The 14882-nt window shown below is 31.5% G+C and overlaps 1 protein-coding gene across 1 annotated transcript in view; it reads left to right on the top strand.

The window, feature by feature from the left end:
• Positions 1–14882, top strand: part of LOC145313682 (uncharacterized) — a 24916-nt gene that overhangs the window by 2067 nt on the left and 7967 nt on the right. Inside the window, exons 3-26 of the mRNA XM_080153222.1 lie at positions 318–400; positions 703–824; positions 1280–1388; positions 1741–2038; positions 2675–2804; positions 3042–3117; positions 3361–3484; positions 3814–3888; positions 4425–4574; positions 4693–4763; positions 5273–5396; positions 5739–6175; positions 6345–6504; positions 7270–7545; positions 7964–8059; positions 8438–8509; positions 8714–8844; positions 9373–9442; positions 9767–9865; positions 12070–12117; positions 12802–12892; positions 13246–13348; positions 13894–13964; positions 14494–14609. Of these exons, the coding sequence (XP_080009348.1) occupies positions 318–400; positions 703–824; positions 1280–1388; positions 1741–2038; positions 2675–2804; positions 3042–3117; positions 3361–3484; positions 3814–3888; positions 4425–4574; positions 4693–4763; positions 5273–5396; positions 5739–6175; positions 6345–6504; positions 7270–7545; positions 7964–8059; positions 8438–8509; positions 8714–8844; positions 9373–9442; positions 9767–9865; positions 12070–12117; positions 12802–12892; positions 13246–13348; positions 13894–13964; positions 14494–14609 (3132 nt within the window). The remainder of the gene's footprint in view (positions 1–317; positions 401–702; positions 825–1279; positions 1389–1740; positions 2039–2674; positions 2805–3041; positions 3118–3360; positions 3485–3813; positions 3889–4424; positions 4575–4692; positions 4764–5272; positions 5397–5738; positions 6176–6344; positions 6505–7269; positions 7546–7963; positions 8060–8437; positions 8510–8713; positions 8845–9372; positions 9443–9766; positions 9866–12069; positions 12118–12801; positions 12893–13245; positions 13349–13893; positions 13965–14493; positions 14610–14882) is intronic.

The following is a 14882-nucleotide window of genomic DNA, read 5'->3' as shown; positions in this document are numbered from 1 at the left end:
TGCTACTTGTAAATATTGTATCATCATACTGATTGTTAACATTTACATCTCTATCATTCTATTTAAGGGTTTATTTACTATTGGTCAGTAAAATGTTTTTCAAAAGTGCCATATTTCTACTTCAAGCTATCTGAATAGTGGATATCTTCAGATTTTGCCTGATATGTTAAATCTTTGATTTTCCACTAAATATGTACCTACTTACATTTGTCCTACTTTTTCATAAAATATTCAACAAACCTAAATCTTGACATTAAGACAACTTTAATAGATTATTTTTTTTATTTTAGAAGATTTTTAATAATGGTTATTTTCAGGAATGCGTCCATCCAGATATTCCATATTTATGTCGAGCATTGTGGGGCTCAAAGGAGCCGGTACCATCGCATCTTTTTCCAAGGTAATGTAAACTTATTTTTATGAGAAGTAAAACTTCTAATTTGCTAAATTGCAAATCACGACTTTAAAAAAAAAATCTTGCTAAACACAATAACAAACATTTTCAATGTATACTTATTGACTACGCACGCCCTTAGAGTACTCTAGGGGCATTTGAGTGAAGGTGGTGGGGAAGTGAGAGATCACCCTCTACTTTAATACTCAATAATCTACCAAGTAATTTCCTGAACGTTTGTTTTTTGATAACCATATATCTCTATTTATTTGATTTCATATTTAGTCTTATTTGTCGTTGTTGTTTAGAATGTTGGAAAGATTCCAAGTAGAAGAGTTGGAGGATTATATCCGTTGGGCTCCTGTCCTACAGGACAAAATTCCATCAGAATTTGATAAATTCATGCAGAAGGAAGACATTAGTGCTTTAGGTTAGTAACTCTTAGTTTGTCCACGACAGTTAAGAATACTAGTGTACACATGCATAATATAAATTTTGTGTTACTTGGCATGTTGCGTTGTCATGAATAGGAATGAAAACAAGGAGGGGGAAATACAGTGTTTAAGACTGTTTATTTCTTAATTTTTTACCCTTCCAGCATATTTTTTATTCCCCCCACCGGCCCCCTCTGTGAATAACCCATGCAGAATATACACGCCTGCCTAACCAAACCACCCATTTAAACCGCTAGCATTTGTATAAAAAAAAACAAAAAAAGTTTAACGACATATTTTAGAGTTTCTTTATCTAGCATAATTTGTTAATATAAGGTTGTATACTGTATAGGTATGAAAAATAACAATTTGACAAATAATCCTCTGTCATTGATAATAATTGAAGTGGACAGTATGTTAACCTTTTAAAATGATAATGGTTACTTTTTAGGAGGATTGTTGGCCATGCAAGGTATTATAGATGATGCGCCCTTGAGGAAGAAACCTATTAAAGAACCTTCACCGTATGAGGATAAGAATAAAGCTAAAGACAAAGACAGGGACGAATACTTAAATAACTATGTATTTTGTTAATACTGATAATTTCTTTAAGAACATGAGAAAAAATATTTACTTCCAAATTCAGGTTTTATGCAAGAAATGGGAGAAGATGATTTTAGCGTCACTTGTCGTATTCCTGTAAGTAATTCTCATGTATTATAATGAACCCATCAAAGGAGATATAAAAGCATAATATATTTCATCTATATATCTATCTTAACTATTTATACAGGGGACCAAAGCCACATAATAATTCAGAAAACATTGAATTGTTCATTGTCTTACCACTAGATCCATGCTTTATAAAACCCTGAACACTTTTAAATAACTTTTAAGTATTGGTACTCACAGTGGTGATGAGGTTGATGAATATGGCGGTAAAAGTGAAAAGAAAAAGAAACACAAAAAGAAGAAAAAGAAAAAGGACACTGTTGCCTCTGAATCTGAGATAGAGATAGTTGAGGAAAAGGTGTCAAAAAGTGATAAATCAGAAGAACAACAAATTGAGTCAGATGACGAGAGAAAAGAGTCGAAAAGAGATAAAAAGAAAAAAAAGAAGAAGAAAAGGGAGTCGTCTGTTAGCTCAGAAGGAGAAATAGAAGACGAGGAAAAAAGTAAAAAGAAAAAGAAGAAAGATAAAAAGAAAAAGGTAAACATTAAAATCCAATGCAGGTTCAAAAAGATAAATAAAAGTTCATATTCAATGTAAAAGACTTAACTTTCCTTAACATTATTTGGAAAATCTCTACAATTATAATGTCGATAATAAAAAAAGTCATTTGTAGAAATAGTTGTGTGTTAAGAGACTCGTTTTATATTGATAAATTCTACTAATTCATGATTTAATGTTACTTTGACTTCAATGAAATATTTGATAGCTGGTTCATTACCTTTAATTTCCATAGAACGCTATCACAAATTGAATTAACCTTAAAAATTGTATTTTAGTAACAAAGGTACTCATAATTTTCATTTTCTGTCTGTCCGTGATGTAACGCTAGGGGGAAATGTGATTTTCTCTGTTGCTGTTTAAGATCGACAGCAGAAATTTTCTGCGAAGATCCCTATCATATTATAATTTATAGTCTAAATTTTTTTTGTCCGGCTGCTTGTCGTTCATGCTTAAAATTACATAAAAAAACTTAATGTTTAAAAAGATGCATATTATATCTATCCTTTTATGACAACTGAACATCTGCTCTGTAACTCACTTTGCCTGTTCGTCCATCCATTGTGTTTTTTGTGCATTGCAACTTATGGGTATTGCCATCCTTATTTGTTTTAGGAGAAGAAAAGTAAGAAGAAAAAGAAGCGGAAGCACAGCACAAGTGAAGACAGTGACCTAGAGATTGCAAAGGTTGTCAAAAAGAAACATAAGATTGACGTGGACTTTGAAAACATTCCTCATCATTTAGGTAAGGTTTAATTAATAGAAAAGAGAGTTATTAAAAATCTTTCAGGATCCATTTTTATTTTAGTTCTATATATCAGTAATTCTAGCTAATATTTTTAGTAATCCCAATAATAATATTTTGGTAAAAATAGTAAAAAGAAAATAAATATTCGTTAAAGAGGTCAATTACCAAAGCTTTTAGAAGTTTGTGCTCTCTATACGATTCATACTGTTTTTATTAATTATTTTTATGTTTTAGTGTTGCACAAGTTGAATGATATGATTCATGAACTGGAGAAAGGCGTGGATCCTGAACAACTTCAACAAATCAAGGAATGTTTGCCATATTTTTCTTATTGTTTTAAGAAATCAATGTCTTATGTTTTATCACAATTTCTCTAATCTTACTGTGGAATAATTTGGTGTTTACTAATTCATCTGAAAAAATTTTAGCTTATATTGCTGTACCAAACTTTTTTGGTACAAGTCATGCAACAGTTTTGCTCTTCCTAAATGAGCACAAAACAAAAATGTACTTAATTTATCTATATTTACATATGACAATCATTACTAAAGGAGAAAGAAAAACCCGGGAAGGTGAAAGAGATAGAAATCGCCTATCCTAAAATTGGCGAAGCCTATGACCCCAAAGCTATCAACAGTTGGTCTAATATGAGAGGATTTCAAAATGTCGCAGCACAGGTATGTTCATTTAATTTTCTCCAAAATCTTATGAACAAGGAGTACAGCATCCATAAAGCTTAGCTTAAATCAGTCAGACAAGACGGACTAACGAATAATAATAAAAATAAAATAACTTCTCATTTAATATTCAACATTATTTAGAAATTTGAACAAAAATTCGGAAATTCCATAAAAATCTATCCTAAACCTAAAATCACTGGAATACAGGATGCTTTTTATATGGTCCATATTATAAGGACATTCATACATTTAAGACTTGATTATGGAGATGCTAATTATACTCGATATATCTATTCCTAAAAAAATATTGAATAAATTTTGTTTAGAAATCTTCCTGGCTGGGACTGACAGTTGCTCCTGGAGCACAACCATCTGTTATACCTGAACCTAAAATTTCATTTGTAAGTTTCAATAAGTTTTATTCGAAGTGTACATCCTTGAATTAATTTAAAGGGATAAGACAATGGCCGATAAATATATGTACACCACTAATGATGATACACAAAATTATCCCTTCAGTAGTTTACAATTTATTAGTGGTTGAAACGTTTGAACACTCAACGTAATGAAACAACCAATAAATTTCAGTATAATTCCCCAAAGTTTTTAAGCTAATGAATGAGAAAATGACAGTAAAAAACTTTGGAATGTATTTAACAGCCCAATGTCCCCTCCCTCCTTGACTTGCTTGTTAAGTCTAAAACCTGATATTCAATAATTTTAGTATTTAGTGTTAAATAAAACTTACGGTGTTGCGTTACAAGAATTTTTATCTTTGAATTGGAGTGTTGGTTAACACTTAAAAATATAAAATGATATATATTAATTTAGTGGGTAGTCAATTTCTATATACCTTTCAGTTAGATTTTTATGCTTTTTTCACCTATGTAACTTGTTACCTATTTTACTTTTTCTATATAAAGAAAACATATTTTAGGGAAGAGATCTTGAGGGAATACCAGAGCACGCAGCTGTCAACGATGAAGAGAATGGTAAACATGATAATGGAAGTGGTGATAAAAAGGATGACAGTGATAGTAGCAGTTCCTCCAGTAAAGAGTCAACGCCAAAGGAATCCATGTTTAAGGTAAAAGTGCTTGATAATCTTTATATTTTTCTTGACTTCCAATAATAAATAGAAATTGTAATGAAAAAGAATTTAAAAGATTAAGTAAAGTAAGTTCATGATTTATTTTTATGTTTAGAACATATTTGGTGAGGAAAGAGAACCTTCTCCTGAGAATCAAGAAGATGATGTATCTCATGCCTTTAAAAGGTAATAAAAATGAAGTCTTTTGCACATTGGTGTATAATTATTCTGCTTGAGATTCCCGGTTGATAAAGTGTGGGGGGGGGGGGGGGAGGGGGTGAATAAAAAATATGTGAAAGGGGAAAGTACCAACTGAAAATCTTTTTTTTCCATTTTTGCCCTCCTAAGGTAAAAAAAAACTAGAAAAATATGTGGGAGGGTGAGACAAAGAATTAATTTAGAGAACCTACCTAAAACCATTTTTCCATATCTCCCCTCCTTGGGGAAAAAAACTAGGGGGAGGGGGTGGGGGGGGTATGAAAATGAAATATTTTTGCTGCTTGGGTAAAAATTAATCTTGTGCTGAATATACACCCTGCTTTTATATTTTCTATTGAACCAATGCAGGTCCAATCCACGCATTTTGATTTTATTAAAAATCAACAGTAGATTTATAAATGGTAAATTTTTTTTGTGATAGATAAACAAGCCTGAGAAAAAAACCAAAAGTGTTTTTCAATTATATTTGATTTTAGAAAAGAGAAACCCGAGGATAACCAGAAGCCCAAATCCAAGTCCAGCACCCTGGCAGCAGCGTTGCAATCCAGGCTCAACCAGGCACAGATATCCTCAATGCAACAGAAAGACGCCGAGAGACAGGTAGAATGGAAGATAATTATTTATGAGCAAACCTCTAGTTACGCCTCTAGCTTCTAGGGATTTTATAAATTAGGATTGGTTAAAAAAAAACATCTTATAAAATAAGTCTTACCTGAAAGGAACACCTCAATTAGAAAATCTATTTCAGAGGAGATTTTTTTGTGTAAATTGTCTATCTCTTTGTTTTCCTATACCTTTCTCCTTCTTCTTATATCTCTTAAATATCTTTTCTCTTATATTGTCTTTAGATTTTATATTTACATGATACCTACACTATGAAAGGCTTTATTTTTTTAACATTTTAAGTTTATTTGTTATTGTTCTAAGTTTGGCTTTTTTCAGTCTATGGAAAGGCAAAGTGTAGAAAGAGACAGATATCAACATCAGCATTCATACAACAAAAATTATGACAAACACAATCAGTCATATAACAATTATGACAAACATAATAAGTCATACAATAATTATGACAAACATAATCAGTCTTACAACAGTTATGACAAACATAACCAAAGGCATTACAAAAAGCGCAGCCGTTCAAGGTCCCAGTCTCACCACAAAGACTATCATCCATATAAAAAGTCCTACAACAGACGTCAAAGTTCCTCCATAGCGAGAGACGAGGAAACAAGGTTTAGTGTGGAAAGATTTGGCGACAGAGACAGATATAATAATGATGACAGATACAACAATGGAGACAGGCACAGATACAACTCTGGAGACAGGCACAGCGTAGAAAGGTCTGGAAAATTCAACAGGGAAGGTTCAGAAAGAGACAGGTGAATATTTTTTAATTAAGTAGTTACCTTTTCTAATACGTTTTTTCTGTGTGATTTCAAAAGTAAACTAACCCTCATGATACAATCAACCTTTTTATAATTCGACGTTTGTCTCAACTTTCTTGAATTGTATTGATCGGAACATTTTTCCAGTAATTTTTGTTTTAAGGTATTATGACACGAGATCATCCAGGTACAGTTCAGAAAAACAAGGATATGAGGATCAACGGTCAAGACAGAGCAGACCAAGATCCAAGTCCAAGTCGAGGTCAGCCTCGAGCTCCTCATCAAGCAGTGATTCAAGCAGATCTAGATCATCAAAAATAAGGGATGGATACTTAAATAGTGGTTTTTCCTAAATGTTGATACGTTTTTTTTTCATGCAGTGTTGTCATAGTTTCATTGGACAACTACTCTAGGAATTATAATGTCAGTTTATAAAAGAGGGAGGTCATTTTCTAGTAAATCCCGTAAAGGTGTGTGTTATAAGGCCTAAAACTAGTAGTAGAACGATAAGGTGCTCTATATATTTGTATTTCCTATTGAATTGAACAATAGGGAAGAAATTTTTTTTTTTTTTTTTGATAACCGTACCTGGAATATCTAAGAAATTTCTATCAAACGCTTTGTTTGGCTCAAACTGACACAAATAAAAAAAAATATAATTATAATAAATCAACCTGTAAAGAATGACTTCTTCCTTTGTTTAATGGTATAGATTGTTCTTAACCTTACCTTGTACCTATAGAAAACATTATTATCATAATTATATTTTTTTTTAATTTTTGTCAGTTTGAGCCAAACAAAGCGTTTGATAGAAATTTCGTATTTTTTGAAGATATTCCAGGTACGGTTATCAAAAAAAAAAAAAAAAAATTCCCTATTGTTCTATTCAATAGGGAATACAAATATATAGAGCACCTTATCGTTCTACTACTATTTTTAGGCCTTATAACACACACCTTTACGGGATTTACTAGAAAATGACCTCTCCCTTTGTAATCAAGATCGACAGGAGTTGTCTTAGCGGTCTTATAACAAATATGATTACAAATGAAAAAGAATAGAAAGTAAATTTAAGTATCGATCCCAGGAACAAGTTGACCGGCTCAGTATCAAGGAAGAACAGCTCTGATAGCAGCGACAGTGATAGCAATAACAGTCACAAGCGAAGAAAAATCACTAAAAAGAAAAACAAATTGCAAACAATAAGAGAGGAGAAAGTGGAAAAAATGAGGAAGAAAAGGGGGAAAGCTAAGGCTGGCGTTACCATGAACTATTCTGAGGATGAGAAAAGTGAGGATGGTACTAGCAGTGATGAGGAAAACCTGCGCACGCCTGCTCTTGTAGAGGAAAATTCTAAGCTAGAGGTTGGTTTTGAATGACCTACTCCAAAATTATTTATTCTGTACGCCATTCCCTAAAAAAAAGTTACATTAATGATTAAAAAGTATCAATAAATCAAAATAAGCAATCAAACTAATATATAATAATTCAAATTGAGAATAGATTTTAGTATATCAGGGAACAGGAAATGATTTATGACAACTTTCTATAAGTAGATATGTGAAAAAAATCTTTCCATCAATTGTTTTCAATTTTGGAAAAGCTGTGAGAAAACAAAGACTATTTTCTAGCACTTGTGACCTGAGCGGATTAGTGGCTCTCCTAATCTCTACTTTTATATTCAATATACGGTGAAATTACCAAGACTTCGAAACTTTAGAATGCTTAGCGAATAATTAAGTTCCTATTTATGTCCGCTACTTAATTTTTCTTTATATTTAGATAAGCGATGCAGAGGAGGATGTAATGATTGAAAGAATAAGAAAACAAAGAGCAAGACTGTTGGCTACATTGCCTTCTGCTGATAGAGAACTTAAGGTAGTCATTTATATTTACACTAAATGCCATATTTATTAATCCAAGACTTTTTAAAAATGACAACACTGTCCAATTGTAGGCAAACTAACCCCACCTATATTTAATTTTCTTAAATAAACAAAATAGCATAGTGGCAACTTTTTCAATAAAAACTAGGTTTTTTTTACATCCCTTTCCATCGTTTAAATATAGTTTGAAAATAATATATAATTATATAATATATAAAATATATAAAAAGTGTTTGTTTAGGTATCAATTTTGTCATTTTTAAAGTTAAATTATGTTAAATTCTGCCTTAAGTAACTAACTAACTTTACTTATTTGACATAACCTTTTATCAAAATCCTTTGTTACTTACTTAATGATAAATTTATTTAGATACAAGAAGAGATAAACGCAACCTTGAATAAGAATAATGGAGGGGGAATACCTATTTCTTCTTTTGAGCAGGTTACTTCATAAAGTTTTACAAAAAAACATGCATGTTTTATTTGTACTTTCCCACTACTTTTTTAAAAATAGCTGCTAAGACTATTTGAAAAAAAATTTCATTCTCCCAAATGGGTAAATACTAATAGACGGTTAACATTTAATTAGAGTATATATCATATATTTCTTTGTTTATCAATATCATAAAAACTTTTTTTATGATAGGAACCCGAAGAAAAAAGTACAGAAGAGCTGAAAGAGTTTAAGACAGTGATATTGAGTGGCAGTGTTCTTACTGATGGTCATTTCAGCCAAGTTTTCCAGGTTTCTGCTGCTGTCCTTGGACAATCTAACAGGTTTTCTATATTTTTTTAAAAGTTGTTTTGTTTACTCTAGTGTTGTCATGCATAGCTGGATCATCTGGATGTAGAAAATACGTTCATAAGATGACAGGGGGACAAATATAGTCAGTTTGGTCACTAACATGGACATTATCCTTATTTTAGCCAGCTACAGGTTTCACTTCATTAGAGTCTAGTAACGTGATAATCTGTTGTAAGATGCAAGTAATAATATTTATACATAGCTGAATGAAAAACAAGAATAGAATGTTCAGGAATATATATTGGTGTGAGTTCTATGTTCTGACATTATTTAAATCAATATTAGATGTTATACAATCTTTACTAACCAGAGCTTACATCTTATTATTGAATCCTGGCCTTGTATGGCAAATCTTTGTTATAATGTGGGTAAACAATCAAACTGATTCTTATCCACTGATCTCCTAATTCTGCACATTTATATAGCAATGTACTGTTTTCATGAGGTTTTTGTCCAAATTTTACCAACCAATTCCTTTTTAATAAAATATTATGTTTTAGTTATTATCAATGCAGTTTTCCAGAGGTGCTGAAGAAATCTAACAGTTTAAATTCGGAAAGTAAAAAGGAGGTAATACATTTTAAATTAGTTGTTTATTTAGCAAAACTAATCTATCTTTTATTGTTTTCTCTAGTCACTTATAACAAATTAGCGGTTGCGCCACTAGCAATTTATAGATGCCCTGTGTTAATAAAAGGAGGGATTATCATTAGGCAGAGCAAATCCTAAAACCATCAAGTCTTAAATTTGAAAATTAATTGGCCTAAAACAATTCCGGGATCATAGGATCATATGAAGCTTCCCAAAGATTAACAACTCAATAGAACTATGATTATCAAACTTTTAATGGACAAACAAAATCTTACTTTTTTGCAATAAACTGTATTTTTTCAGCTCATGAGCACACTTCAGCTGAAATCCTCCAAGTTTGATGTATCAAGGGAAGGATTATTGAATGTGTACTACAAGCATCCCAAAAATTCATCTGCAAAGGTAAGAGTCAAACTTAAACTATGCCTTTGTTTGTAGGGTCCTGAACTGAGTCAAATTATCAGAAACTTTAAGACCCAATATTCCTAGCCTACTTTACTCGTAACTAGCGGCTACGCCCCAAGAGGCCTCTACAGGGTGGGGAAAAACCCAGGGTTTTTTTAAAAAGCCCAACCCAACCCGTAAAAACCCTTAAAACCCTGGGTTTTATTGGTTTTTTTCGGGTTTTATTGGGTTTTTTCATTTAGGAGTCAAATACATTTGATTGATATATTAATGAAATATTAATGTTTATGTTGTTGTAGGTAAAAGGTAAGCAAGATTTCACAATAAACAAGATAGATAATGAAAACAACTGGCATTTCGATCAATTATAAACCCTTATTAGCAACGGTGCACAAAATATTCTATTAAGGGGGAGGGGAGGTTAAAAGCTTCAAAACATGGAACCTCCTCCTCTATTCCTAAGCTGTCAACACCCCCCCCCCCAGAAATTATTAAGGTATTCCCCTTTTTACATCCCCTTAATAAAACCCTCTGCACGCCACTGTAACTATTTCCTTTCATAAATTGATATGTTTTAGTTTAAAAATCATTTATGATTATGTAATTTACACAATTTATATATCATCAATTTAGTAGCAAAGCGTTTTCTGAAATTAAGTTTTGAGAGAAAGTAATTTTATAAACATTTGAACAATATGTAGAGCATCATTTTTATAAGGGGGGGGGGGGGGGGTTAATGCAATCATCTCGTAATCAATGATTAAATAGCATTTAGAATTCGAATTTTGATCTGAAATTTTTCATGAGTAATCCTTGGTAGATCTATTTTCCCTAAATCGAACAAAAAGTTGGAAAAAGTAACGGCTGGCGGCTCAGCCGTTTAGCCGTGTTTTGCCTATGTTGAGGGCAAATTAATCATTAATTACGTAGGAATCAACTTTTTAAAACATATTTTGGTTTAATTCATGTTAAATGATAGCAATAACCATTTTTAAAATTTCTAGTACCTACAGCAACCGGCTAGAACCGTTTGATAAGGTTTTTGAGCGACAAAAAGTATTATGTGAAGATAGGTTTTGTGACTAATTTGCTCTTAAGATAGGCAAAAAATGGCAAAACATTTGAGCTGCCAGCCGTTAGCCATTACTTTTCCAACTTTTTGTTCGATTTAGGGAAAATAGACTTACCAAGGATTATGCATGCAAAATTTCTGATCAAAATTCGAATTCTAAGTGCCATTTAATCATTGATTACGAGATGGTTGCATTAAACCCCCCACCCCCTTACTTCATATTTTTTTACGTTTTTTTGGTAAAATTTGCTTTAAAATGTTATTAGATCCTAGTCTTTGACTAAATAGAGGTTTAATTTGTAAATTTTAACGTGAAATTTCAATGTTTTTTCAAAAACCCAAAAAACCTTGGGTTTTTTTTCAATGGGTTTTTTAAAAAACCCTGGGTGGGTTTTTTTGGGTGGGTTTTTTGTATGCCCACCCTGGGCCTCTAGGGGCACTTGAGGAGGAGAGAGTCAAATTTAATAATTCAATTTTTTTTTTAGATTTAAAAAAAAAAATTTGGGGGGGTGCCCCCCCCCCTTATTTTTAATTTTAGTTAAAAAAAATTTTAATTTTTTTTGGGGGGGGGATTTTTCATTTTTTGGGGGGTTGGGGGTGTCCCACCCCCCAAGAAAATAGTTATAAACCTTCCCGGGACCTCTATGAGAAGCTACCCTGTTAAGGAAAACCCAATCGGTTCAGCGGTTAGCGAGATCCTTCGGTACAAACATACAAACACACAGACATCCTGTTACTTTAGTAGAAGGATTTCTTAATATTTTTGCCCAAGTAGGGCAGGTGTTCTTTTTAAAAAGAATGGAATCAAATTGTAAGGCAAAAAGGCAATTTACATCATTGGATAATCAAGACACTAAAACAACCTCATAAGAGAATGAGAGTGCGCCTTAGAAACAGAAAAAACGAGAAATTTCATAAAAAAGAAAATGTAACACATCAAATTCGTAAATGACTTTATGTACTAAAACTTGTGAAAAGACCAAAGTCGAGTAACCCACAACAAAACAATATTCTATGTTCCTACACATTTACAATACATATTTCAGAATATTAGAACTTATTTTGTCTTTTATTTACATATCTAAAGTAAAAAAATTGAACAGAAAGCAATATTTGTTTATTTTTTCAGACAGTAACTGAGAAAGACCTTCTACTTGGGTTGCTAATTTTCTTGCAGGTAATTTGAATTTTCACCTTCTCTTTATTTCAATGGAAGTGTAGTTTCTTGTTAGGTCTTCAATAATTAACTAAAAATATCAATATACACTACCAATCTTTACGGGAAAGTAAAAATAAAAGACGGCATAAAGGGTTATGTTAAATCAGACCACTTTAGGGCATTTTTTTTCTTTTTATGACAAAATTTCATAACTTAAAATCACATCTAAAAAGGTCTGTTGTTATTGAATTGAATATTTAGTATTATGAATAAAAATTAAGTACTAACAATTCATACACTTTTTGAGACCTAATGTACTTATAACAAACTAATTTTTAAGCAGGCTAATATTTTTCATCTTATACGTTCTACTCTACCTAGTCCCGTAGACATGTAAAGGATTCTGTAATCTTTTCAATCAAATCAGCTCAAAGGTAATAAATAAAATGATATCCCATCAGAACTCTTGTCAATCTAAGTAAGATTTATCAGATTTTTTCTTCGGATTTTTTCGCCCAGTTAACCTACTAGTAAGATTTAGATTCAAATTTAATTTTGTTAATACGTTTTGTTTGACAGTAAAATTTAGGTAAATCCATTAAAATTTAAGTCTATTTGAATTAAAATACCTAACTCAAAAAAACTTTTATGAAATGAACAAAATTAATTTTGATATTTGTTATAATAGTATAAACTATTCAGGGTCTTGGAGAGCCAGTTGTCCTCTTTCTGCATTACAAAGATTCCCTCATGCCAACTTTACTGGCCAAGATCAATTATTACAATCTTTTTGGTAAGTTTTTTTCTTATTTGGTATTTTGGGGGGCTTGGGTGTAAGCGGTTAAAGGCTTAATTGAGAAATTCTCCAATTCTTGCATATTATTTGCCTTAGTTTTGCATTCGTAATCTTAAAATAAATTATTAGAAGAAGAAAAGTGATATGAGTTGCATCAATTTTTCTATTTAAGACCACCAGAACGGCAGTCTTTAATTAATTTTTAAGTCTTTCTTGTGAAATACTGAATATTTGTAAATTACCATCCATTTACTGTTTTTGTTTTGATATTGAATTTTTAAAAATTACTAGGTAGGTATTACTTATTTTCAATGCAAAAGTGTAATTTTATGGAAACTTCTCTTGTTTAGATAATTTCCGCACAATTGTTGCTGGATGTTGTGACTTGGCATCCCTGGCACGTAGTTTGAGGTTGGACACCCTGTGGGATGCAAATCAAAATCCAAGTTTAAGGTATAGTTTAAAAGCATTTTGGAATTGGTGTCGTAAAATTAAATTCAATGTAGTAGGTATTAAAAAGAAAAAGAATAGGTATAAAAATTAAAATCAGTGAATATACAAAAGATCTTTCTTGAAAGTATCTCAACGAAATTAATACTAGTCTATTTATTTTTTTTTAAATGGTTGATCTATAATTTTGATTTTCTTTGAAGAATGCAACACTGGTTCCATCTAAAGTTGATGCTCTCTTGATTGTAAGGAAATAATAAGATTTTAAAATATATTGAGATTTTTCTATGTAACTTTAGTGATAATCTTTCCCGTATTAACTTAATGTTTAGAGAGGGAAAGAAATAAGTTTTAATAAAAATTATTTTGACATAGTTTTTATGAAACCAGAGACTGCTATGAAGGTTGATAAACATCTTGTTTCAATATCTTACACATCACAGTTAAGTTAGTAGGTATTACAAACTGTAGGTAATTTTAATGATAAAATAATATGATAGGTAAGTTTCTCAAATATTTCAGCATAAATTAATGATATTTTATTTAAGAATGATTGTTGAAAATGTGGACAAGGGAAAAGAAGTAAATATTGATCAAGAAAATGCTTCTTTAGTGCTAGGTAATCATTTTTTTGTGTAAAAGTTTATAAATTTTGTAAGATATTGTTAAACAAGTACAAATCTAGAGAGGAGGGGAAGAAGACTTTTATAATTTGCATAAATACTCAGAAATGAGAACAGGGGTGTATATTCTACATGGGATCCCCTGCTCAGGGGGGGGGGGGGGAAATAAAAAAAAAGTGGTTGGAGGGGAAAAAATGTAAAAATTAAGAAAACTGAAAACATTTTTTCCATTCCCCCCCCCCCCCTTCTTGGTGAAAAAAAACTTTTAAAAATGTATGGTAGGAGGGATAAAATAAATAAACTATAGAGTTCTTTAAATATTTTTCTATTTTCCCCATACTTGGTGAGAAAAAACTAGGGGGGGAAGACAAATAAAAAAGTTTGTAGCAGGGGAAAAAATAAATCTTGTGCAGAATATACACCCCTGAATGAGAATTAACCAGGCAGGCACTTTTTGATACCAACCTTAAACACAAAGGGACATAAACTTTTAATTTCTGAGACTGCAGCCATTTGCATTTTTAGGCACAACACTGACACAAATAATGGAGCAGAATAAGCTAAACATGGAAAGAGTGTTGGAGATGTCCAACAAGAGAACTTTGAGAGAATATTTATCATATAAGAGAAGTGCTATTCAGGTGATTATTTCAACCATTAATTAGGTAAATCTTGCTAAATTCTCAACCATGAATTGCAGGATATACTTAGCTGTTGCCAGTTTTGGATTTTAGGCGAAACACAAATTTGGTATCTAATGGTTTAATTATTTGGCCTAAGAAAAAAAAAACGAAAACACCTTTAAACTCAATAGGGAAATTTTCACCAACCAAAAAAATAACCTATGTTTTCTAGCCATCAAATATTGTGTATATTCTGCACAAGATTTATTTTTTTCTACGGTTGCAAAACAT

Source organism: Acartia tonsa, chromosome 3 (assembly GCF_053477335.1).
Source record: "Acartia tonsa isolate MP-2025a chromosome 3, ASM5347733v1, whole genome shotgun sequence".
Lineage (NCBI taxonomy): Eukaryota > Metazoa > Arthropoda > Copepoda > Calanoida > Acartiidae > Acartia > Acartia tonsa.
The sequence above is the reverse complement of the archived record's forward strand: the minus strand, read 5'-3'. Positions and strand labels throughout refer to the sequence as shown.